Below are 26422 nucleotides of genomic sequence, written 5' to 3' on the forward strand. Positions count from 1 at the left end.
GAGAGAATGAAAAGGCTGATCAATTAGTTCATCGTGATTAATACACCTGGAGTTCAGGACGATGATTTCCGGAAGGGACCACGTGGAGTTCTACCTGATAGGGTATATTGGTCTGGTAGTCCGCATTATTAACAATTTCTTAACCTCCCTCCTACTTACATTTTGGTTCCATAGAAATTTTATCAAAATCGGTCCAGTTGAAGTTGCTTATTGATGGATACAATCTTAACAGTTATAATCAAGCCACCTTAATACAATAATTACATTATAGACATATGTTAATACAAACTTATTTATATAGTATGTGCAAAAACAAATTGGGCAATGAATACGACATTTGCTTAAGAGTTACGATTAAATTATGACAACATAATTATCTGTATAAAAAAATATTTTTATTACTATTAAGATTATATTATAGGCTATTATAGATTACTATCTACCATAGTTCTAGTAATATAAGGCTTAAAAATTTATAGTCAGTCATACAGAAATAATATAAATATCTCTAAATAATTCCATAGCGTCATCTTATCTTAAATTAAGCTGTTTTTGTTTTTGTAATTTTTTTTTTATAATAAGTGCTAGACGAGACTAAAATAAATAGTTGACTTTATTCTGTGATTTTGACAAAACGGGTAGGTATGAGTATATGTATAAGAACAACACAGATAAAACATATAGGTTTAGTATAGTGTTTTTGATGAAAAGAAAACATCAAAATTGGTTCATAAAATGTAGGAGAATTCATATACAACTTTCTTATCTAAATTTATGTTTGAGATTTAACGTGACGCGAAATAGCTTAAATATATATATATGTAAATATGTATATATATAATTTACGAACTTACTATGTTTATTGTTTCGACTTCATCCGGTGGCCTTCTTCAGAAGGAGTACTGCGCTGAAATATGTATAAACAATGAAGGTATTATCGTCAACCAATGATTTGTCGAAAATGTCGATCCCCTAGTAGGCATTGCATTTCTTTGCGTCTTTTATTGCATATATAATGGGAAGGGTTCTGAAAAATTATTTGTATTAATGCCAGCTGCAGATTTTCATCACCGTACAATCCGCCACAAGCTAAAGTTCCATTCCAACCATTTTGATGAGTTATGATCCTCCACCGAGCATTTCTGTAAATATTTTGCTCCATGCACAACCAAGGTATGTTACCAATTCCACTCAGCAGTATTTCCGAATAAATATGACATTGAAACCTTCGAGAAAAGAGCATATTCCTGTCTAAAAGGCCGGGAATATACCTACAATTTCTCTGATGTCGCGGATGCCTTATCATCAGATAAGCATGTGGAGCGCAATCACAGACCATGTCTCACCAGCTGTCCTGTCCTTTGTTCTTCATCTTATATGAAAGAGGACCTGACTAAGACAACCAACTGTCCTGTGGAAGTTGCTAAGTTTTGGTACAAATATATTTAGGTTGCCTATTGATACGAAAGAAGAAGATCAGGTGAGCTGCATGCTCATTTACCTCCTATGTTATAAAAAATGTTTGTAATTAACATTTTTAACTTTTCTGCATAGTTTGACAATCATAGCGTGAAAAATTGTCTTGTTATATGTATCCTTATAATAAATGTGAAAGTGAGTACATTTTATCTCGATCAGTGATTATATCCTAGTCACGGAGACGAAGTTAAAGCTACACTATATAAAAAAAAAATCAATTTAGTTAAATAATTTTATTATCTCTTAATTTATCAATATTATTATTCTACTATTATAATATGTAATTTAGATATACCTATCAAAAATTATGCTTAATTTATCATATAATCCACTTTTATTAACGAGAAGTTTTGTTTCTCGTACTAGCCATCATAAAACATATTAAATTATCTACAGATATATAAATAATTGCCCTTATTGTTATAGTTATCAAACACATCATATCATATCGCAGATCCTAAATCTGGATATTGAAACCAAATAAACGGTAAAATTTCCATTACTCATTTCTGAAAATCTATTTCATAAATACAACTATAAGTTTAATTTTAATATTTTCAAGCGTCTTCTGGGCGGTCCTTTTTTTGTCCCAATAAATCTTGTATTTCAGCGAAAGATCGTCCTTTAGTTTCGGGGATACAGAACAGTACGAACATACAGAATAATATACAGTTGACACTAAACATCCAGTAAGTCACAGATGGGCCTAACGCTGTTGTCAATAAGGCGAAGTATTTTAGGGTTAAGAAAAGAGTTAGAGACCCTATTATCCCAGCTAAAGTTAGTCCCATGGCTCTGGAAGGACCATCGAAGAGTTCGGAGCACAATGGCCAATTTACTGATCCTGGCCCTGCAAAACATAAAAAAAACATTTTATTATGGTTTTTTGTAGAACAGTACAGGTGTTTTTTTTTTAATAATTATGAATATGGGTACAAAGTTCAATCAAATGCTAACATCATGACTATTATGAGTAACATGAACAAGATAAATCTTACTCAACATAAAAAAATCCCTTGTCACGATATTTGTTAACGCTAATCTCCGAAACCGCTCTACCGACTTTAATAATATTGTGTAAATATGTATTGTTTGCTCCAATTTAAGAGATGGAATAATTTATATCCCGTTAAGAAATAAAACGCTTATGTGCGAGTTACCCTTTGTAAACCGAGGATTTCGTAGATATATAATGACTTAAAATTCCATTTATTATACGAAATAGACACATAATAATAATTTATAGTGTTACTCCAATTCGCATTTTTGTACTTTAAATCACAGTTGTGGTTAAAACTGGACCGTAAAAATAAGTTTGTATTAGGAGCTTATAAATTATTGGACAATTTATTAAAAACTGTGCTAGTTACAAACTTCCTTTTATTTTTTCTGTAATATTCACATATAACTTCATAATTTGTACTTATTTCAAACTAGCGGCCCGTCCCGGCGTCGCACGGGTAAACATTTTTAACATTTCTCATTACTATTCTGCTCCTATTAATCGTAGCGTGATAAAAAGATACTATAACCTGTCCAGGAGTATGGAGAATAATTGTACCAAGTTTCGTTAAAATCCGTCGAGTAGTTTTTGTTTCTATAACGAACATACAGACAGACAGACAAAAATTTTACTGATTGCGTTTTTGGCATCAGTATCGATCACTAATCACCCCTTGATAGTTATTATGGAAATATATTTCATGTACAGAATTGACCTTTCTACAGATTTATTATAAGTATAGATTTTCGTTTTACAAACTTCGGAAATAAAGGAGGGATAGCTTATTATCATATTTTCGATCATAAGCCAAAATTTTAATGGCAATAAGGGACAAAACAACGTTCGCCGAGTCTGCTCGTGCTTTAGTAATTTACCATAATAAATTGTTGTTTCTGAGAAATGTAGTTGTGTCGGTATTGTTATATTTTATCCTTTAGATTGAAATAAAAGATCTACGCAAATAGTTCATAAATGAATCCTAATGAAACTTTAGAATGGTGAATAACTTGACGATCCACCTTATGGACATTAGTATCTAATCCCCGCCAAATAAAACATAAACAACATGATAGTCATCACAGAATGCACTGTGATGCTCACACTATCTCTTGTGCATTGTCCTTATTGAGGATTTTGGTGTTGTGCGTCTGTACCCTGTAATTTCACTGCCATGTCTCTTCTTTCAAACCGAAACAACCATACAAGAGCTACCCAAGCAGACAACTATTGTACAGTCATCGTTTGGTAATAATACTAGATTAATTGGTAAATTGCTATAAAGCTACTCAAAAATATTTCTGGTTTCACATCTAATTTGTGATTATCGCTTTTCTAATTTGAACCATTTAATATATAGTCTTAGTGATCGATTCTCCAGAATTATTATGGTAATCGGCTTATTGTTTTACTTATATATCTAATTAATTTATTCAATATAGATACACAAAGATATATTTACCGGCGCTGTAACAAAATACAACTAGTATTAAAGATATTAATGGCAAATAGTTCATGAAGCCGCTGATTTGTCCTTCACTTTCCTTTATTCTAAAGAATATCCCGAGGCCAATCTGCAAGCAAGAGAAGAACATACTTTTTAATTTAATGAGCGTTATGGTTTTGTAGGTACATAATTTAGTGTATACACCTTCCGTACATACAAGTGTTTAAATAACAGTGAAATGAGGAAAAAATCTGTTGCGTAAAAAAGTAATCGGAGTAAAACGACTTTATAATAATCAGAGATAGTAAAGCAAGTGCAACTTACCATTCCTACAGCTGTTCCAGCCAGTGTAGTCCCCAAAATAGGTTTCCTACCAAATTTGTCTGTTACCAAAGTAGTGCAAAAACTGGCTAACAGCTGTATGCATCCTATAATAACTGAAGCTATTTCTGGTCTTACGCTGGTTTCAGTCGATTCCAATACAGTCTGAAGGTAAAAAGTCACCGCATTGAAACCAATAAGTTGACTTCCTATGTTCAAAACTAGGACTATACCGAACGCCTTTAGAAATTGTCTATTTTTTATTATATCAATCTTCTTTGGCTTAATATCGTTTGTGAACGAGTATTCCTTTATTTCCTCCTGTGCTAATGCTTCAGATCCTCGAAGAAATGTCAATACATTTAAAGCTTCTTCTGTACGTCCTAAAATATATATATTTGTAGTAGGTATATGAAGATATTCATAGAATTCACGGTAAAATTTAAAAGCAGAGGTACAGATATGGACATAAATAAAAGTATAGAAAATTTTTATGCCACATGCATACACAATGCGTAACAAATTTCTACAAATACCTATTTATAGAATTATAATAATTATGTAAAAATGGGTAGGTAATTCATATTTTCATCATTATTTTGACAGTAAGCTACCTAAGGAGCCTTAAGCTGTCTTAACCTGTTATCTGAATTATTTATTATATTTTTTATTTAAATTCATCTGGAAAAGGTCTTAAGAATTGAATTTTTAAAACGTGTTATGAATGATCACGGATTTAACCACTGCTTTTAGATATCAAAAAAGTAGACTTAGGTTGCAATTATTTCCTCACTTGATTGATTGAAATGTGAAGATGCTATCTAGTCTAGACTAAGTCAGTAAATAAGTTTTCAAAATATTGAATACATACCTTTTGAGTGCAGAAAATAAGGACTATCTGGCAAAAATAGAAGTGGTATTGACAGAATAACAACTATCCCAGTAAATATCGCATTAAGAGTCACATATGGCGTGAATGGACCTATACTCAGCATCATCAGGATACCTAGAGAACACAGTATTTGCAGTATAGTACCAAGAGCACCGCGAATTTCTTTCTGTAAGAAAATATATACTATATTAACAATCTTTATGGAGCAATGACGCAACAATTTAAAATAACAAACAAACTGATGGAAAGAATCGCTTACTCTTACGCCTATAGTTACGAACAATATATATGGACACTATTGTGATGGTCATGGTACGATTCATGTACATTATTACGTTAATTCCGAATTACCTTTTGACATTGTTTGTACACCTCAAAATATAATATTATTTTATGGGTCGAAGTGCACTAGTGCAACAGCATGGTCTAATAGCTACTGAAAGTTTCATCTAAGAAAGGTCTTCGGTCTTGGAGTTTCAATTTATTGTGACGAAATTTCAAACCAATTGCTACATTTTACCTGCTACTTCATCCAGATGATTAAAAATAGTCTGAGTTCCTGTCTACTACGTGTATGTCAAATTTCATAACGACTAATAAAGAATCAAGGTGGTAGGTATGGTAATATTAATAAGGGTATGTAGGGTAGGCAGTAATACTCTGATAATACTCACGCTAGCAACTTCAGAAGCGTATGTGGGTACCACAGTAAACGAGAAGATATCTGCTACCGCTCCAAGCGCTCGGCCCAACATAAGCATCCAGATTTCGGTCGCAAATGTAAATATTAGACACATGACCACCTTTGGGACACTTGATAAGATGATGCATTGTTTCCTACCAATTCTATCAAGTAGGACAGCGGGCAGGAAACTGACTGTAAAATTAACAAAAACGACATTAATTAAAAAAAAGAAGATAAAAGTTATGCGTAGTGATATTAAATTTGACGACATGGATAAATATTATTAATATTAATTAAAGAAAATGTTCTCTAAAAATGTTTGTTTTTGATAAAATTAGTATTCAATTAATATGGGAGTAAACTCTTGTGATTAAAAAAAAAAACAATAAAACCGGTTCCATTGCATAACAAAATTACCTATACAAAAATTGAATAATCTTCCATATAATTATATACATAAGCAGGTGTATCATAGTTAAAAATCATTGGCATAGAATAATGCGGAAGAGATGTGGTGGCCTCGAGTGGTGACCCAGTATATGTAAAAGTAGTGTAGGAGGCCACATTCCAGATGGTATAACGAGATGAACTAAAATACGTTATAGGAAATTGATGATTCCAATAGCTTGTTTCAATACAAATAATGGAGTCGTCACATAAATACCCTCTATATGAAATAAGTAACAAATCGAAACATTAAATCAGTTTGTTAATATTGAATTCATACATTTTGTCCACTATTGGACATTGGCACATTGACTATGATCGGTTAGATCATTGATGCATTCTTTGTAACAGTCTATGGGAGAGACTATGTTCAATACTTAATTAATAATTACTACTGGACATAATGGTTATAAACTAAGCTGAGTTTGTATTGCGGGTACTAGGTAACCGACAGACGTACTTAAATAGATTTATTTTTAAATAGGTAGATACAATTTTTGCTTTAGAGAATGTCATTTCCCTAATTGCTAAAAACAAATTTCATTTCACTAACAGAATACTACGTATTTAGAAATTATTTAGACGAATACAAACAAATATGAGGTACTTATGAAAACAAATGTACATATTGTAAGGGGATCGAATCCACAAAGATCAGAAGGTTATAGAAATGGATTGTTAAAATGGTAATATAGTAAATAATATTATTTAACCAGTATAAGCACTTACAAAATATTGCAACTAGGAATCCAATGGAAACAATCCAGGAGCCTTCTTCTTCAGTTATGGGCCTGGAGAATATAGTCTCATTGGTGTTGCTCAGCTTCACCAGGACTGGTGACGGCCATGCCAAGTTCAGACCAGTGCAGAGCACACTGAAATTTGCTGGGAACAATATTTATTCATATGTAAATAATAATGATGGGTGTAAGGTATGGGATTGTTAGTAATGAGGTCTAATAGACCCATTTTGAGGGAAGGAATTGTTAGTAATGGGGAGGTTAGTCCTCATCGCTATCAATATACCTTATCAGGTCGACCTCCACGCGGTTCCCTTGGAAACTATCGTGACTAATTTATCGTTGAATTCTTCACGATGACCTGCCTTTTCATCCTCACCAATCATCTCTCACTGGTGCCCGGCTAGTATATATCGATAGCGCAGGCGGAGTTACCATTCTATTATCATCCATAAAAAAAATAGACCCATTGTTCGCAATATATCAGGTCGTCCTCCATGCGGTTCTCTTGGAAACTATCTATATTAATTGTAGTCGAATTTGTCATAATGGGCCAACTAACTTGTATTCATGCTCACTTAGCATGTTTCACTGGTGTCCCGCCAGTGTATATCGACGGAGCAGATCGATTCGGTTGTATTTATTTTTTATATTTGTTACCTAATAACTCCCTTATTTGTAAACCTATTTGCGGCGGGGGGGGGGGGGGGGGAGGGATTATTAGTAATGGGGTCTAACTGATCCATTGCTAGCAATACACCCTATCAAGTCGACCTCCACGCGGTTCCCCCTGGAAACCGTCGTGGTTAATTCTAGTGGAATTTGTCATAATGGGGTAACTGATCTGCTTTTATCGTCACCTATTATCCCTCACTGTTGCCCCGCCAGCGTATATCAATAGTGCAGGCGCGGTTGTCATTCCATTATCAACCATTAAAAAACTCCTTTTTGCGAAATTACATTTTTATATGAAAGTATATACTAGGCGAATTGGCAACCGCAGTTAGGTTTTGAAGATGTTTAAAGAGGGCGCTGCTGCCCCTCCCTCGCTCTTCGTTAGTCGCCTCTTACGACACTCACAAGAAAGGAAGGGGTGGCCTATTCTATGCCGGAACCGACACGGTGAATATAATTATATACATATAAACACTATGTTATGTTGTATTCGTATGAGAGTGTTGCTATATGGTGTCCAATGTTCCTAGATCTCTTCGTAATGTGACTATAATATTTATAAATATTACAAAAAAAAAAAAAACAATTACTTTATATTATTTACTAGTATTTTTTATTCTAGAAACAAAACTAAATAAATAATGTACTAGTACGAAACTTGAGCTCTTTATATATACATCGTTCGTATACAGACGTCATAGTTATGGTACCAGTGACATGATTACGCCGTTTATGTATGAAGTGTCCGGTATATAATCGAGGTAAACAGTACCATCAGATCAGATTATATTTCTTATAAACAATGTACATCCTAAATGGTTTATAAAATTATTATACGTCTAACACCTACCTACTGGGGGAAAGGGATTGTTAGTAATGGAGACTGAGAATCCTACTGCTAGCAATATACCCAACCAGGTCGACCTCCTCGCGGTTCTCTCTGGGAACTATCATGGTTAATTCCTGATGAATTCATCATGATGGGCTAACTGGCCTGTTTTCATTCTCATTTATCACCCTTCACTGGTGCTCCGCCAGCGTATCCCGTTAGCGCAGGCGAGGTTACCATACCATTTTCACCCATAAATAATGAGGTCTAATAGTCCCACTGCTAGTAATTTTTTTTTATACAACTTCAAACCGAAACACAGCCATGCAAACACAGCTGCTTCACGGTTGAAACACGAATGGGACAGAGGTACCCAAGCAATCGACTTTTGTACAAAGTCTCCCTCTGGTAAATGTACTCTGGTAAATGTAATATACTCTATTAGGTCAACCTCCACGCGGTTCCCCCTGGAAACCATCGTGTTTAATTCCTGTTGAATTCGTCAGAATGGGCTAACTGACCTGATTTTATCCTCACCTATCGTTACTTACTGATACCCTGCCAGCGTATATCGAAAAAGCACCTACCGATCTGTGTATAAAGAAACATATTTAGTGATAACTTGATTCTGTCCATGTATAGATGACACGTATCAAATAAATAAAATCATTTTATGGTAAATAAGTTGGAAGTCACGTGTCGTGACATTAGACCGCATATACCATGCAATAATGACCGCGTGATATTTATAATACGATACGCACGTTTAATTTTAAATCATGTACTTATTTAATATTACTAGACAAAGAAGTATATTATTAATCTTATGTTTTAACCTTGATTCGTAATAGGTTAGATATAAAAAGCCATCTTTTTAAGCTGTTCAGTATTTATTTTTTACAAAGTCAAAAACGATCTAAATGAAAACGCGCTTTTTTAAAAGTCGTTTGATAAAAAAGGGTTATCATTATCTAAACTAGAATAATAAAGAATTGATCTTTTTATTTGTAATAGTAAACCTAAAATCGTTTTTAAAAGTTTTTTCACATATATATTTTCATGGATGTAAGTATATATATATATATATATATATATATATATATATATAGTAAGTATGTTTGCAAATATTTACGATTTCACAAAGAAAAATGCCAACTTTAATTGTCACGTAATTTTATTAATGAATAAGTAGCACATCAAAATAGATGCAACATTAATGACGTAATATAGTCATAAACAGTATACGTGTATTAAGTACTTTGGATAAAAGAATTGAAACAGACCAACTATGCTCGCAACTTTGTTCGCGTAAACAGGATAAAAAGTAGCCTATGATATTTTCTGTACCAAATACTTGCGAAGATTGTTTGTGTCATTAAGGCGTCAAGTAGTAAGAAATAAATATAGGCAAAAAAATTACAACATTAACAAGGATATTCCAGTATAAATAGGTACCGGGGAAGACCAAACTAATAATACAATCAGATACGTGTGCACTAACTCGGAGGAATGAGTCAAAAGTCACCAAAACCGGTTTGTATTAGCTATACCTGAGTCGAGTTATTGTGAATTCTAAATTTTGATAGATACTTAATACCAATGAATGTCTGGGTATTTTCAGTGATTTTTTAATATTTTATTCTTTGCCCAAAATAATATTACTATAGTAGTAAGAGCAATTGAACCAGTGCATGGCTGTAGGTAGGGGGAGCTTAAACTTGGATCTAGCTACGGCCCTGAACGAGTGATATTGATGTACTTTGTCAATGGTGTATAAAAACAGTCACAGCTCAGAGTTAATGTCATCATTGACAATATGGAAGGTCACACGCCATAAATTCAGAATAGGTACCTACTCAGACCAAAGCTATGTACAATTAGTAAAATTTGATAATGTAGATACCCACCTATCTATCTACTTGAATACAATGGGGTAATTATGGTGTCATAAATTGCAATAATTTAGATTGTCTTATTTGGAATACATCATCATTATTGTTGTATAATTGACAACCTTCTATGTGACGTAATAGAGTTCACGTTCAGAATTTGATTTTAAAACGATGCTACCTGCGTAGTGATAAAATAATAATCTGACCTTTGTCAAGGATCGTCATACATATTATGTTGACAGCATAGTAATGAATACACTAACATTGAAATTATCTAGTATGAGACTTTGTATACTTTTTTCAATAAATGAAATTGAAATGGCAATTTTGCTAGCACTACACTGGTAGGGTTTCAATGAGGGATAACAGGTGAATTTAAAGTCAGGTCTACTGTTCCACCATGATTAATTACAAATTTGATGAATTTGTAGAAATTTGATTATACTTTCTATAGGAGGCTCTTACAAGGAATATTGTCAGCAACGATGTTGCTAGTCCCTTATTACTGATAATCCCTTTCTCTGCTCTGTTTGATTTGGAACTAGATTTTGTTGTTTTATAATAAAGGTTTTTTTATTTTTTTTTTAAGTAAATATTTATTGAAATTTATTTACATAGAAAAGAAATCGTATGTTAAATTTAAAATTTTATTTACTCGTACTTATGTTTACATCAATATTTATTAGATAGTTAAAAATAGTTTCATCCATCTTTACATTAAATTCCTTGTGGGGTAGGCAGGAAAGTCTATAAATAGTTTTCAAAGCTGTAAAATCTATTAAATACCCTACAATCTATTTTGAAAAGGAAATAAATATAAAAAGGTATTAAAGACATACGTCTACCTCTATTATAGATTTTTTTTAATATCATCGAAACTGTTAACTATTTTATCTCATTGCTTGTATTAGGTAGATTTTAACTCGTCAACATAAATAGTGTTTTAAAGGTGCTGTCTGTAGAGCTCTGTGGCATCTTGACCTATAAGGTTAAAGAAGCGTTTCTTCATGGTTATATGTTTTTTGTTATAATAAAGTATTATTTTATTTCATAAAAAATCATCGTAAAAAGCTACTAGGAACAAATATCAATACACCAGTCAAAGGTAGAAGTACTACTTAACTTGTTTGATATTATCATAATTCTCACGAAACGCCTGCAATTTCCTTATAGGTTGTTTCACCACTTACTACATCCTGGTCATATTTGTATTGTCAATGTATTCTTGGTCAATAAAAAGAGTACAATAGTGTTTGATAGATGTCGACTGAAATGCAAAATTGCCAACTTCCCGTTATATTAAGATATAATTGGCGCTACTTATATCATCTGTGCTAATGCGACGTGTAGTCTAAAGCAATTTGTTCTCAAGTGTCACGATTATACATTTAGGATTGAAAAGAAGATATTTATAAAATTGCAAGTTATAAGGTCAATGACCTCTGATGATACCGGTTTTGCAGCGTTGTAATTTATAAGATTGATTTTAGAGTGGATGAATAAACAGAAGTTTGACTACTGGTAATAATATTTATTTATTTATTTACGCACGTGACATCCCTGATGTTGCATTCGTCCATAGAATACAGTGACCGTTTACCATCAGATGAGCTGTATGTTTTTGGCTACTTTCATGGTATAAAAAAAACATAAAAATGTATTAGGAAAGAGTTGAGTATAATAAAGTATATTAAATATATAATATACTATGTGAGCCGTACGGTTCCGCCATAGAACATAGAACATGCAACACCACGGAAGGTGTTATATGTGAAATTTATTGTCCGAGGGATAGGTAGCAGCATCCTTTTTAAAACGTCACCAAAGGCCTAACTGTGATTGCTAACTCATCTGCGAAGCGTGGCAACTACTGGTAAAACCCTCCTTATGGGGAGGTCTACGTTCAGCAGCAGACAGTTAAAGGCTAATATAACAATAATATATAATAATAAAGTATACTTTAATGATTCAGTTGCTCTTCCAAATAGTTCCAAAGGGGTGAGGGGGTTGTTAGTAATGTGGACTACCAGTCCCATTGCTAGCAATGTGCCCTGTCAGGTCGGCCCCCACACGGTTCCTCCTGGAAACTATCGTAATTAATTTATTGTTAAATTCGTCACAATTCGCTGACTGACCTGCCTTTCCATTCTCACTTATCATCATTCACTAGTTCTCCGTCAGCGTATACTATTAGCGCAGGCGGGGCTACCATTCCATTAAAATCTATTAAAAAAAAATAGATCCAAAAGTTGAAGATTCACAGTTAGTTTGTATTTTTTGTGGCTAAGTTCGATGATTACATTGCTAATTATCAAGCGATTTTCTTATCGATAGTTTTTACTTCCATATTAGAAAAAAGTTATTCTTTATTACTTACATTATTTTGTGACAATGAACCTTTTTTTATTTGTGAAGAAACATGTGTGTACATCGCCTTTTGTAGTAACGTATACATTATTCAAATTGGTGCCTTCTGTTCTTTTACTCTAAAGACATTTATAGATGACTATAAGAACTACCTACCATGGACGTCACAACATATTTTCAACGGATTTCAAAAAGAAGCATGCTGTCAATTCGGTAGTAATTTTATGTTTGTTGCCTCACAAATTCGTCAGTTCTAAACCAATTTTGATTTTTTTTAATGACAGAATATACTTACAGATTGGTCCCGTAGAGATTTTGTACTAATCGGTTCAGTAGTTCAGTTTTTAGATCAAAATAACTGGCTTTGTCTTAATTGAAGTCGGTTTTTTTTGGTGATATCTATTGTCTTTGTTGAAGATGACATTCATAAATGGCAATAGTTTTTCCGTCAGTTTATAATAAATAATATATACCTATGTAGATCTAATCTATTAGTGGATACATTGGAAAAGTCAATATAAAAACACGTATTGCTACTTAATAGATCGATTCAATGTAAATCAATAAATACTCGTATTGCAATGTTAATTGTAGTAATTTAATTATACTTTTTTCCCGCTGTACATTTATTGTTTATTATATTTCAAAGAATCTTGTTTTTAGTAACTTAGAATAGCAAACATGCTGACGACCCACCTGATGGAAAGTGGTAACCGTCACCTATAGATATGAGCAGTACCATGGACATAACAGAATGTACTGTTTCGCCCATGAAACCCCCATGCGTTGCCATTCCTGAGGACTCAGGTGTTATTCCTCTATACCCTGTAAGTTTCCTGCCATACTACCATTTACTGCCCACCATTTAGAACAAAACAGAGCCATGCAAAGACAACTGCTTATGCACGAATGGGACAGAGGTGCTCAAGCAAACGACTTTTGTACAAAGTCTCCCTCTATTAATTGATTAAAGAGATAAATTACTCGATCAATAATTGCTGTTTTTTTTTTAATATTTTTTGTTTTGTTTTTAAACTGTAATTTATGTCTCTATTGTTCATGCTACAATCTTCTAAACTGTTATATAATTACCGTGTTTATATCATCATCATCATCATATCAGCCCTTAAGTATTCACTGCTGAAGCCTCCCCCGTAGGAGGGTTTTGCCAGTAGTTGTCACGCTGGGCAGTCGGACTAACAACCGTATATTTTAAATATGTTTTAGAGGGATGGTGTTGACCATCCCTCGCCTTCTATTAGTCGTCTCTTACGACACTCACGGGAAAGGAAGGGATGGCCTATTCTATGGCGACATCACAGCGCGTAAACAAGGATCAGGCTGGCTCTGTATGTGATGTGTGATGTGTTTATATGCTGTTTTATTTTCCATTTCGCAAGTAAATAAACGTATAAATAATAATATAAGTGTAGGTAAAGCGTGTGTTTATAAGTGTATGGTTCGTGTCCATGTATAAATTCTAGTGTGATTTTTAAATTTAGTGTATTACACTATGTACTTTTGTTGAGCCGATTTTTAATAGGCTTTTTTTTATGGGTGAAAATGATATGGTGACCCCGCCTGTGCTAACGGGATACGCTGGCGGAGCACCAGTGAAGGGTGATAGATGAGAATGAAAACAGGCCAGTTAGCCCATCATGATGAATCCATCATGAATTAACCATGATAGTTTCCAGGGGGAACCGCGAGGAGGTCGACCTGGTTGGGTATATTATTATCAGTCTCTATTACTAACAATCCCTTTTCCCCTATTTTTAATAGGTTAAAATTGAAAAGTGACCCCATCTACGTTATTTGTATGCACTAGTAAGGCACCAGTGAGAGATGATAGGTGAGAATGAAGCGGGTGAGTTGGTCTATTTTGATAAATTCCTCAATAATTAACAACAATGGTTTCCAGGGAAATGTTACTAGCAATAGGGTAGTTAGACCCCATTCTTGTCAATGGATGATAATGAAATGGCGAGGATGGAAGAGCAGGTCAGTTAGCCCACCGTGATGAATACATCTGGAATTCAGCACGATGGTTTCCAGGGGGAACTATCTAGATTTCAACCTGATACGATATATTACTAGCAATGGGACTAATAGTCCGCATTACTAACAATCCTTTTCCTTAATAACAGTCTCTTTCCCCCCACTTCATGTATGTACCTAAGTAAAAGCTTCAAATTAGGTATTCTTCGCGGAATATACTGGTAGTTATGATTTATGTTGATACAGAACTAAATAGGATTAAAAATTTACACACATTGTTGTGAAAAAATCTTATTTACATCAATAATAAATAAATAAATGCCACTATATATACACAGTATCATCTAGTCTCAAACTGAGAGGAGTACTATAGATATTAGAGAATTGGTAAACATACAGAAATAGATATATTTTTATATAAATATATCTATAAACATTGAAAATACCCAGATCAATACAAACGGCCTTACTTATAAATATAAGTGTTTATATAATACACTATTTGTGTTATGACTTATTATAAGTATAAATAAATAAATGTTTTTATTGTACGGTGATCGAACTCGCGACCATGTGAAGGTGAGGTAGTATTTTTTATGGGCGAAAATGGAATTGTAACCTCGCCTGCGCTATCGGTATACGCTAGTATGGCACCAGTGAGAAATGATAGATGCGGATGAAGATTAGTTATCTTAGTTGGCCTATAGTGACAATTTAATCAATAATTAACCACGATGGTTTTCAGGGGACCCACGTGGAGGTTGACCTGTTAGGGTATATTGCAACGAGGCTATTGGATTCCATTATTAACAATGCTTTTTCCCCCAGGTCTGTTATACCGCTAGACCATTGAGGTCTATTTTATAGGTGAAAATAAAAAGGTGCACCCATCTATGGCAACGGTACACATAGAAGAATCGCGTTAAAGTTATAAGTAATAAGAATAATAACTAATAAGATATATTGTTAGCAATTGGATTACAAGTCCACGTTACTAACTATCCCTTCCCCTAACTATCAAGGTCGTCTAATGAGATGCCGATTATCATTTATTATCAGTTTAATAAATATTTACTATATCAAATAAGTACCTACGTAAAGTCTGTTCGTTTTGTCTGCCTGAAAATTTGATCGTGCGATAACATCACAAATTATAAAATTAGTCATATTTATTTAGGTGTGTTGATTAAGATCAGCTATTTGTTTGCGTACATAATATGTTTACTATATTACAAAAAAAAAAAATTATCCGATTAAAAGTTTATCTAAAATAGAAATATGTACACATTAGATTTACTTCTAATAGTAGATACCTAAGCAGTAATCGTGTACTTTTTGCTATCAAAAATTATTTACTAAAATAATAAAAATAATCAACCAGTTTGTAAGTCAAAGTAGTTTCAATTAATTGATCTATTAACGACAAGATTAATGTTCTGTACATATCTACCTAGCGTACCTAACCTACTAACTGGGGGAAAGGAATTATTAGTAATGGGATCTAACTGCACTATTGTTAGCTATACACCCTATCAGGTCGACTTCCATGCTGTTCCCCTTGGAAACCATCGTGGTTAATTCTGTGATGGGCTGACGTACTTATTTTCATCACCACCTGTCATCCCTCACTAGTACCCTGCCAGCATATACCAATAGTGCAGGCGGGGTTACCATTTCATTGTCACCCATTAAAAAATCTACTAACAATGAAAATATGATGAAACATACCGTAAGTATTACACCTACTATAATTAAGTATTTATTGCATTTAATTATTGAATATTATAAATACATTAATAAATATGTTTTATAAGCTTTACTATTTGAAGTATTATTTTTTTCAACTAAACAAAACTGACCAGTTCAAATTCGGTAAGTCTAAACAATATTTAATTAATCATTTACTGACTTAATTAATCGTTAGATAATTAAATTTTGTTACTATTGGTAAAATGTCAAAATTACTGGTATGAAGTGAATAAATACGTACTTACCCGTTTATGCATTAATTGATTACTATGTATTCGATATTGCATATTATTATGTATGTACTTATTTGTTCAGTTTTTAAATGAATAAATTTGATAAAAACCTGGTCACAAACTAAATACTATGCAATAGGTATGTCATTGTTACCTAATGGTTAATCGCATGACTAAAATTGTTTATGAAATACCTGTCAAAAAAAAAAAAACAAAGGACCTAGAAGTTACTTCCGTAAATAGTTATAAATAATATATTTTTTTTAAATTAGGTAAATTAAGAATCTCATAACTCAATTGTGATTTTCCCAAAAAAAAAAAATCGTTATCTACCTAATATGAAGGTGTTTTTAAGGGAGAGCTGGAGGAACGTGTCCACCTACAATTATCTGGTGCGAAATACATGACTGAGGGGGAAAGAGATTATTAGTAATAGGGCAAGGTTTTTGTGTTGAATTTTAATTAGGCAAAAGATGTAAGTTTTTTTTTTTTAATATTAATAATAGTTGTCTTTGCTTACCTATTATAACCACAGCATACTGCCGCAATAAAGGACTTTGTAACACTTTCAACATTTTGTTAAAAGTTTATGTAACACTATTAACACAAAAAACTTGTATCATAAAAATCAAGTCATATTTCGAATATGAAAAAAAACTAACTAGCTAACTAGTTAACCCTATTGAACTGGTTTTAGACATCCAATGATTGTTATTGTAGTTAATAATAAATAACTTATTATATTTTTAAATCATGAATTTATATTGATATCATTATATCATTATGGCCACTTCAATTATATTTTACTCAAATTTAAATATAAAAAAAATTAAGTTCTCTTTTAAAATCACGAAATTTCGCATCAAGCAATATTCGAGTATCAAACATCACATCTCGATGGCAACACAACTCACCACTAACTGATCCGATCGTGCTTTAGAGGTAAGTCCATCACAGTGTAGTAATTTTATATTTACTATGTTGTTTAACGTGTATGCAACATTGATAAAATAAACAAACTTTCACAATTATATGTCATCTAATATTTTTCATCGTCTGCTATACTTATTGAAGTGCAAATACACCTACCAATTAAAATACGCAATGTATGAATTGAAAGCGATTTTCTCACTTCCTTGCGATTTTATAGTAGGGAAGGTTCATTTATATTGACATCAAGAAGGTAGATAGGTAAGTTACGAAATCTGTTTTTATTGGCGTTTGCTATACTGCGAAAGCTTACTTACTGATTTAATCTACATCGTCGTTTGTGAATTTTAATTCTCCTAATTTCATGTATTTTTTAATAAGTAATAAATAAAATGGTATTTTAGTAACGCATAGAAAGACTACATGCTAGTAAAGAACCACTAGTCCCATTGCTAGTAATGTACTATTACAAGTCCCTTACCGAACTCATATACATATGTACCTACACACTGGCGTATAAGTTTTCTTTCTAGAGGGAAAACGGGTGGTAATTTTTTTGCGCAGAAGCTCAGCTCGCATCTTGGGATGGGCACAGCTCATTCAGCCTTACTTTAAATACGTCTATGAATACATTTACTGTAAAATACTTCAAAAGGAAAAGGCAAATGTTCTCGAGTAGACCGTATTTTTTTTGTTTTTTTTTAGCAAAAGTATTTGTATTCATATCGGTCCAATATTAATACCTATTAATTCACACTTCTTGGGGAAAATAAAATGTAATATTAATTGTATATGTTTTAATAAAAAAAAAAAAAAATAAAAAGTATAATACTTAATTTATCAGAAACCGTTTTTAATTTCTGGTGCCAAATCGCAACATTTTTAAATTCTTTATAGGGTTCATTGAATACTGTTCACTGAATTCTATAAATACTATAATTTGTAGAATATAGACTGAGTTGCTCAATTTTCCTTTTTTTCTTAAAAAAATAAATAAATAAAAAACGGATACAGTTTTGATTCATTCGTTAATTTTTTTAATATTGTTTTTAACGGGCTCCAAGATAAGGCATATGATAATTTATTTCTAATAAAATGTCAATGTCAAATTAACTGTCAGTGCCATTATAATATTGTCGTTTTATACAGGAGCCTCTGTTGTGTCATTTAGAATTTTACCAAACAAAACAATAACAACCTCTTGAATTAAGAAACAAAATAAATTCTATATAAGTTATAAATACAATGAAGATTTATTAATTTCAACGTACTGTTATTTTTCTTCCATAAGTCTGGTTACGTGTGTTTATATTCACATAAAAATGGACGATGACGATTACTGGAATACTAGTGAAACAAAAGCACAAGCATTAAGTTTCGACGATGATGTTGTACGTTATTTATTTTTTACTTATTGTATCATTAATTATAATCTTTCCAATTATAACTATTTAACAATCTGTAGTAGAAAACAAAATCAAAAATTTTTAAAGATGTTTTTGATAGTAGTTTGCAATTTATTTAGTCCTGTATACTTGCATATATATTATGTATTTTAGAGTATACTACATTATTTGCTTTTGACGCACTTTAACGAGCTCAATCTTTATCTCGTTTCTTAGTAATTTTGATTAATCTTTAATGCATACACTCTTTATAATAGTAGGAAGAATAAGTTGAAACAACCATTAAAGTACATCTCTTATTGAGCTTTAGTTATCAACAGTTTTTTACTATTAAAAATAGAGTGTAAAATATCCATTTAACACAAACTGTACAGAACGGATATAATTCTATTTTTGACTATAATTTAATGTCGCCATTTGAATATGTTTAAGGGATGTATCTGGGGTTTACATTTTAGTTTTAAAATAATGAAGTAAAACAATTTTTTTAAAGAGACCAAATGATTATTTAAATATACATTAATTTTAATGATTAAATATAGATGTATCACTTTATTTTAGCTGTCAGCTCAAGAGATCATAGCAATTGGTCAGACACCATCCATAGGTAAAGATGAAGACAGCATTTTCAGTACCAGTAATGTGAAGACTGCACTGTTACCGCTATCCAGTCTTGTGTCACCTAAAGTATTGGATTTAAGTATGTGTACTTTATTGGGGTATTTAGTGTTCTTTTTTTTTATTTTTCCTTAAATTTTGTTGAAGCTTACATTGAATTAAAAAAAATCTTTTTCAAAAGGCATGTTTATTTGTTTAATATCACTTTTGAATGTTGAATGAATTTCCAATTTATAATTTCAGTCCTCATAGCACAATCTGGGAAAGAACCATACAAGGAATCAAAGTCAGAACCAGAAGAAACTGTTGCAGTGACACTCAAGAGATTGGTTCTTGGTCGGAATTGTACCCTCCATGTGCACAGAAGTATTAAGAGCAAGAAAGAATTACTTGATGGTGCTATAGCCATCGGGGATGGAAATGCCATACTGAGTGTATGTGTACATATATTTTATTACAAATTTTCATTTAACTTTTAAGCTCTTTTCTTTTTTTTGTCACACATTTTATAAGTTGTTTCTAGCATCAGCATAATATAATTGATCAGATGAGCTGGTCATAGATACTTTGTAATAAAATAATACAATCCCTTTGAATTTTGATCTCATTCTGCTTGTTTTTACAAATATTAAAGAATAAGATTTATTTTCAATTACTTTTTTTGTATGTAAGGTATACATAATAATGTAAGTTCTACATATTTTTTAGTGCTACAAATTGATTGAAACATTTGAATTTCCATAATAATTTATGTAAATTAATTAAAGTCTACATTTACCACTAAATAAAATTAATGAAATGTATAAATATTAGTGTCCGACCGAACTTTCGGTTTCGGCCAAAAACAAGTCGAAACTTTCGGCCGCGCCGAAACCTTGTGTGTATGTTTGTGTTGTGTGTGTGTTTAACTGAAAAATTTTTTTTTTAAGTTTACTTCCAAAAGTTAGTCATAATTTTAACATGTTTTTACATATAAATATATATGACATATTTGTTACATACTTTAATTAGTGTTTATTATTACGCTTTAACTATTTGTGTGTTTGTGTCAATAATTGTGTAAAAAAATACACTAGATTTCAGTATAGAAGAGAAATTTGAAATATGTTACAGTATGTTTCGGTTTTGGCCGAGACAGACCAAGGCCGAAAGTTCGGTTTCAGCTGTAAAACCTGTTTAGGTCTGTCTCTAGTGTCTAGTAAATATATTTGTAAGGAAGCATATGTTTTGAGTAATTGAATTATTCTTTTCAGGTGGTACTGTTTTTGATTCAAACCTTAAACAAGAAATTAGTTTATGAACTACTGTCATCTCGCCCATTAGCTTTAAATCATTATATAAGTTTCTTGCAAAATGAGGGAAAGATAACTGAACTGACAGATTTACTTACGTAAGTATTTTTTACTATCAATTTTCAATACTATCTCAAGGGTTATATGTCAGTAGTCAGAAAAAATAGAATGCTATCCGAAAACTTCTTTTGTATATTCCAGAATTGTTTAGCCATAAAATTATAAAAATTAGATATGAGGAAGATACAAATCAGCGATGTGACTTTGTATTCAATTACTTCCATATTTTCATATCAAGTACTTAGTTAGTATTTAGAATGACTTGACAAAGTTTCACTAAGTGCCAACAACTTTTAAATTTAAATGCATGTTATTTTGTTTTATACACTGGCAAAATGTGAGCATGCTGGTACTGGAGACTTGAACTTCTGTCTCAAATTGCATATTTGTATTATTTCATATACATTGTTACATTTCACAGTTGTCTCTCTAATTAACTAGTAATGTATTATCTATTACCTAATTGAATAGTGACCCCACCTATGTTATTGTTATACACTGGCAAGGCACCAGTGAGGGTGATAGGTGAAAATGAAGGAAGTCAGTTGGCTTATTGTGACAAATTTAATAATAATTAACAACAGTAGAATGTTGCTTACAATGGGGCTGTTAAATCCCTTTAGTAACAGTCTGTTTCCCCCTTATCCGTGTATGTAACTCAGTCATTCGCTGTGGCTTACTAGCAGTTATGGTTTATGTTGATACCGAACAGCACAGGGTTAAAAAATTACGCACATTATGGTAAATTGTTTTCAGGGCAACCATATAGAGGTCAACCTGTTAAGTAATAGTAAGCAATATACCCTATATTGCATACTATTACTCCAATATTTTTATGTGTATAGGTATTTTCCCTTGTACTTATACATTGTTAATTGTATCATAATTTTCGTACTTTTTTTTATTACAGTATGCTCGGAAGGAGTTCAGAGGCTGCAGTAAGTATTTTTCAATTCTTATAAAATAACATTCTTTGACATGCTGTATAAAAATTGTGGTAGATTTTCGTATGAATGTCTCACTAAGGTGAATATGCATGCAAGGCAAGTGTCAATCATTTTTAATTGATCTAAACATGAATTTGATTTGAAATGTTATTCAAAAGTTCAGACTGGAATTCAAACACTATACCTCTTCTGGTGGCCTGACGCCTTATTTGCCATTTGCAGTAATATAAATAATGTATTGTTTTTTTTGTTTAGTTATATCTTTTTATAGATTATATAAGTCGAAGACAACTGCTTATTGTGTTATTAAAATTTACAGATTTACCAGTACCAACATCATGTGAAAACTCAAGGCAACAATGTTGATGGTTTGATCAAGAAACTAGCGAACTTGTTGGCGAACCACTTTAGTCAGCCTGCAGTGGATGCCCAACAGTCGAAATTAGTCGCAGATTATGTTAAGTTATTAGGTAATTGCATTTTTCCATAAAATCACTTTTTTATAAAAATGTTCATCATTATTAGAGTTCTGTGTACTATTGGCTATGACTCCAAATCTATAACATTACCTTATTTCTTTACATTTGATATTATATCTATCCTCTAGCCAGATTTCTTATGGATTATGCAGAGGTAATTAATTCTAAACCTATCTCCTTACACACATTTCTTGTTTTATCTACTTTCATAAATTCTTTACATGGTGTGTGCGTGTGCGTGTGTGTATGTAATAATTTTGTTTACGCATGTTTTACGACACGTGTTTCACTTCTAAATGAGAGAGTGAAGTCGTTTGTTTGAGTACTTCTGTCCCATCCGTGATTTTGTTTATGAAGCAGTTGTGTTTGCATGGCTCTGTTTCGGTTTGAAAGATAGAATATGACTGTGAAATTACAGGGTACAGAGACATAACACCTTAGTCCTCAGGAATGGCAATGCATGAAAGGTATTATGGGTAATATAGTATACTCCATTATATCTAAGGCACTATTTATGTTTATAAGCGACGGTTACCATGTTCCATCAGCTTGTGTTATTCTAAGTTGCATAAAAAAATAAGTCAGATTAGTTACAATGATTTTCAGAGTCTTCTCTGTGATGATGGACTTGAGACGGGCCTCTAGATCCCGTTACTAAAAATCCCTTTCCTCCATGTTAATGTGTCATTATGGTAATGTTAGATTATTGATTTTATCTTTCCTGAATTCCAGAATGGCAGAAATACGTCAACAAGCAAGAACTGAACAATACCTCGCCATTACACTGTCTGGCGTATTGTTGTACTAACCACTGGCACGAGACAGCTGGCAACATGATGTCCCCAATGACAGTTTGTCAGCGACAGCAGGTATGTTAATATATAAAAATACTGTGTCACAGTGAGGCTGATTCTATGACGCTTTTCTCTAAACCTGTCTCAAGCTAATATTTTATTTTGATTATTTCGCAAACATATTTTTTATCCATCCCCACACCTTACAACCAGTGCGGTCGCCCACAGTGAGGTTTCAGAGGAGCTTGCTTCCGCAAACACTCAGGTTGTGGAATGATCTTGCTACCGAAGTTTACCCTAAAGATTACAGCATGTGGTTTTTATAAAAGATATATTAAGGTTTCTCAAAGGTCGGCAACGCGCACGTCACATCCCTGGCGTTATAGGTGTCCATAAGCTAAGGTAATCCCGTTTACCATCAGACTGGCGGTATGCTTGTTTGCCACCATAGTAATATGGACCAACTTATAAAAAAACATATAAGAATTTTAACTTAAAAATTTAGTTTTTATTTTTCTTTAGAATAAAGATTTAATTATAAAATATTCGCTGCGATATCAAATTTTTACTGAATATTGTTTAAATTTTTCTAGATCAGTCCCCTACAGTATGACTGGGTTGTGTTGAATGTCCACGCGAAATTAAACAAATGGGATATAGTGGAAACTTTATTCACGAAAAAGGTAATATTTTATACATTTTCAAAATTAAACTTTAAATAGCTTTAAAATTGCGGGGACTTTGTCCGCGTGACCGTGATATATTTACTAACCGGGATAAAAAGTGGCCTATATCCTTCTCCATCCCATATAGTAATTGTGCATCGAATTTCATAGTGATTGGTTAAGTCGTAAGATGCTATAAGGTAACAAACAAGCAAACTCACTTTCACATTTATAATATTTATTTAATTTGTTATTGAAATATGTGGCTGACGTAAATAACGCAAATACCTTAATTCTTACTAATTGTACCCCGCGGTTTTTATGTGAAAATAAAAAGTATAAAAAATGTTGTAGTTTATCTTTGTACCAAATTTAAATCTATCCAGATTTTTTAAAGTGTTCACAGTTTTTGTGTAATTGTAGCAGTAACGATCAAACGTTTGATATTGCAGGATTGGCTGGGCCGCACAACAGTGTCGTCACACATTCCAATCGAAACCTTACTAGGCCGCCTGAGCGAGTTACAAGCAAGCATGAGGCTTATGGCCACATGTGTCAATAAAGTGGCCAGTGCAGACGATAGATTGAGATTGGCACAGATGTATAAGGTGTGTGTGTTTGTAATATACATTTCATCATCGTCGTGTCAGCCGTTATGTGTCCATTGCTGGACATAGGCTTCCCCCATATACTGCCATAGGGAATAATCCTGACCTACCTGCATCCACTGACTCCCTGCAATGTATTTGAGGTCATTCCATTTAGTGGGGGGTCGTCCTACACTATGTTTGTCCGTACGGAGTCGCCGCTCAAGAACCTTTCTTCTCCATCGGTTGTCGATTCTTTGCAATATACACTTATTAAAATTATAATTCAAATGTAGTAACTAGATTGTGTAGCTTTTTAATTAAAAAAGTTGATGTCTATCTGTCGAAAATGCAATCCTTTTTTTTTAATTGATGATAATCTAGTGGTTACTCCGTCTGCGTCATTCATGATGGTTTTCAGGGGAAATCGCGTGGAGAGGGATTGCTAATTTCCATTAATAACAATTTTTTCTTCCTCCGATGCAAACAATCGGTTATAAAACCTGCCGATGTAAATATACTAGTACTTTAATATTATTCTCTTAGCGCTAGTGGCCTATTAAACTCGGCGGGATTTGTAGACTGAATCCTATTATGATTTGTGTAAGGTGGTTTTCTTAATCTCTGCTCAAAACATCGGGATTACATGCTTACATACATAGTTTCTAATTACGCATACCTTTTAGTGTGTAGTACTAACTTTTCTGTCATTTAACAATTACAATAATAGTGATTTCGTCGTGTGTCTCCCGGTGTAGAATGGGCCACCCCTTCCTTTCCTGTGGGTGTCGTAAAGCGACTAAGCGAGGGCGAGGGATGAGCAGTAACGTCTCTTTTAAAATATCTCTAAAAGCCTAACTGCGGTTGTCCTCCTGCCAAGCGTGGCAACTACTGGCAAAACGTCCCTTAAGGAGAAGGCTTGTGTCCAACAGTGGGCAGTTAACGGCTGAAATAATAATTATTGAAATATGATTTTTATATTTTAATAATATTTCGATTACAGATACATTCTGTCGTGATAGAAACATTTGCTAAACAAAAGGACAGAATAGCATTAACAAGTTATAAGATGACACTGAGTCCGCAATCTGAGGAATATATATTAGCCGAAAATACTCTGAGGGATATGGTATGTATAATAATAATATTTATTATTATTATATGTGTTTTGATATTTTATTTGGTTTGTTTGTTTTTTTTTTCTTTTATAACATTCGGAACCAGCGCAAAGTAATACATTAGTTATTACTGTTAAAGTAAATGCAGACAAAACTTTGGACATATCATACTAGATGTCGCTGGAATCTAGATTTCTAGTTTTTTATTATTAAAAGTCTATCTAATGCGTGTGTTTGCGCAATTTTTATTATTTTATCCTTTAATTATCAGAAGTGCCAACACTTATGAAATGTTGTTTTTTGTTTTCAGTCCATCAAATGGAAAAACTAATATCAATAAATCGGACACGAAACTGGCTTCTTCATCAGTGTTTTGTACTTTTATTGCAAGTGTGACATACGGTTAACAAGTGAGTGTCGAATTCTTTTGCATAGTATTCCGTGACAATACTACATAAGAAATAGTAACGTGTAAAAATATAATAGTTGTTCCACCAAAACCAATCACTGACTTTTGTTTTTTTTATGTTATATCTTCTATGATGTTTGTATTCTTACATCTATGAGCGTTAATAAGAAGACAAAATAGATCATAGAACAATTAATATATTTAATATTTACTATTTTTTTAAAGATATGAAGGCAGTAATATTACTAATATTACTGTCTTCATATCTTAAAAAAAAGACAAAATGTTCAATAAGTGTTTAATTTTAAGCATAAAATGCTAAAAAAGAAAAGAATATTATAATAAAAGGTAATAGAAATATAA

The 26422-nt window shown here is 32.6% G+C and overlaps 2 protein-coding genes across 2 annotated transcripts; one reads left to right on the forward strand and one right to left on the reverse strand.

The window, feature by feature from the left end:
* Positions 1–1758: 1758 nt before the first annotated feature.
* LOC113514323 (facilitated trehalose transporter Tret1-like) lies at positions 1759–17662 on the reverse strand. The gene is made up of 7 exons (XM_026898380.3): positions 17275–17662; positions 7001–7156; positions 5814–6016; positions 5119–5305; positions 4251–4630; positions 3942–4053; positions 1759–2329 (listed from the first exon to the last, which is right to left on the reverse strand). The coding sequence occupies exons 1-7, from the start codon at positions 17327–17329 to the stop codon at positions 2037–2039; spliced, it is 1386 nt and encodes a 461-aa protein (XP_026754181.2). The 5' UTR covers positions 17330–17662; the 3' UTR covers positions 1759–2036.
* Positions 17663–18811: 1149 nt separating this feature from the next.
* Positions 18812–26422, forward strand: LOC113514346 (spermatogenesis-defective protein 39 homolog). The gene is made up of 11 exons (XM_026898413.3): positions 18812–19075; positions 19652–19790; positions 19952–20142; positions 20962–21098; positions 21971–21998; positions 22327–22477; positions 23219–23355; positions 23874–23963; positions 24398–24553; positions 25536–25661; positions 25961–26422. The coding sequence occupies exons 1-11, from the start codon at positions 19007–19009 to the stop codon at positions 25979–25981; spliced, it is 1245 nt and encodes a 414-aa protein (XP_026754214.2). The 5' UTR covers positions 18812–19006; the 3' UTR covers positions 25982–26422.

Source organism: Galleria mellonella, unplaced genomic scaffold (genome assembly GCF_026898425.1).
Source record: "Galleria mellonella isolate WM207_F2 unplaced genomic scaffold, CSIRO_AGI_GalMel_v1 utg270, whole genome shotgun sequence".
In the NCBI taxonomy this organism is placed as follows: domain Eukaryota; kingdom Metazoa; phylum Arthropoda; class Insecta; order Lepidoptera; family Pyralidae; genus Galleria; species Galleria mellonella.

Bases quoted from the DNA above. Each gene is read 5' to 3' on its own strand.
- LOC113514323 (XM_026898380.3), bottom strand. From the start codon at position 17,329: ATGTTGAAAGTGTTACAAAGTCCTTTATTGCGGCAGTATGCTGTGGTT. The intron at 7,157-17,274 runs GTAAGCAAAGAC...TATTGTTCCCAG, and splicing joins GTATGCTGTGGTTATAATAG to CAAATTTCAGTGTGCTCTGC. The intron at 6,017-7,000 runs GTAAGTGCTTAT...TTAATTTTACAG, and splicing joins ATTCCTAGTTGCAATATTTT to TCAGTTTCCTGCCCGCTGTC.
- LOC113514346 (XM_026898413.3), top strand. From the start codon at position 19,007: ATGGACGATGACGATTACTGGAATACTAGTGAAACAAAAGCACAAGCA. The intron at 21,099-21,970 runs GTAAGTATTTTT...TTTTTATTACAG, and splicing joins GAACTGACAGATTTACTTAC to TATGCTCGGAAGGAGTTCAG. The intron at 21,999-22,326 runs GTAAGTATTTTT...TAAAATTTACAG, and splicing joins GAAGGAGTTCAGAGGCTGCA to ATTTACCAGTACCAACATCA.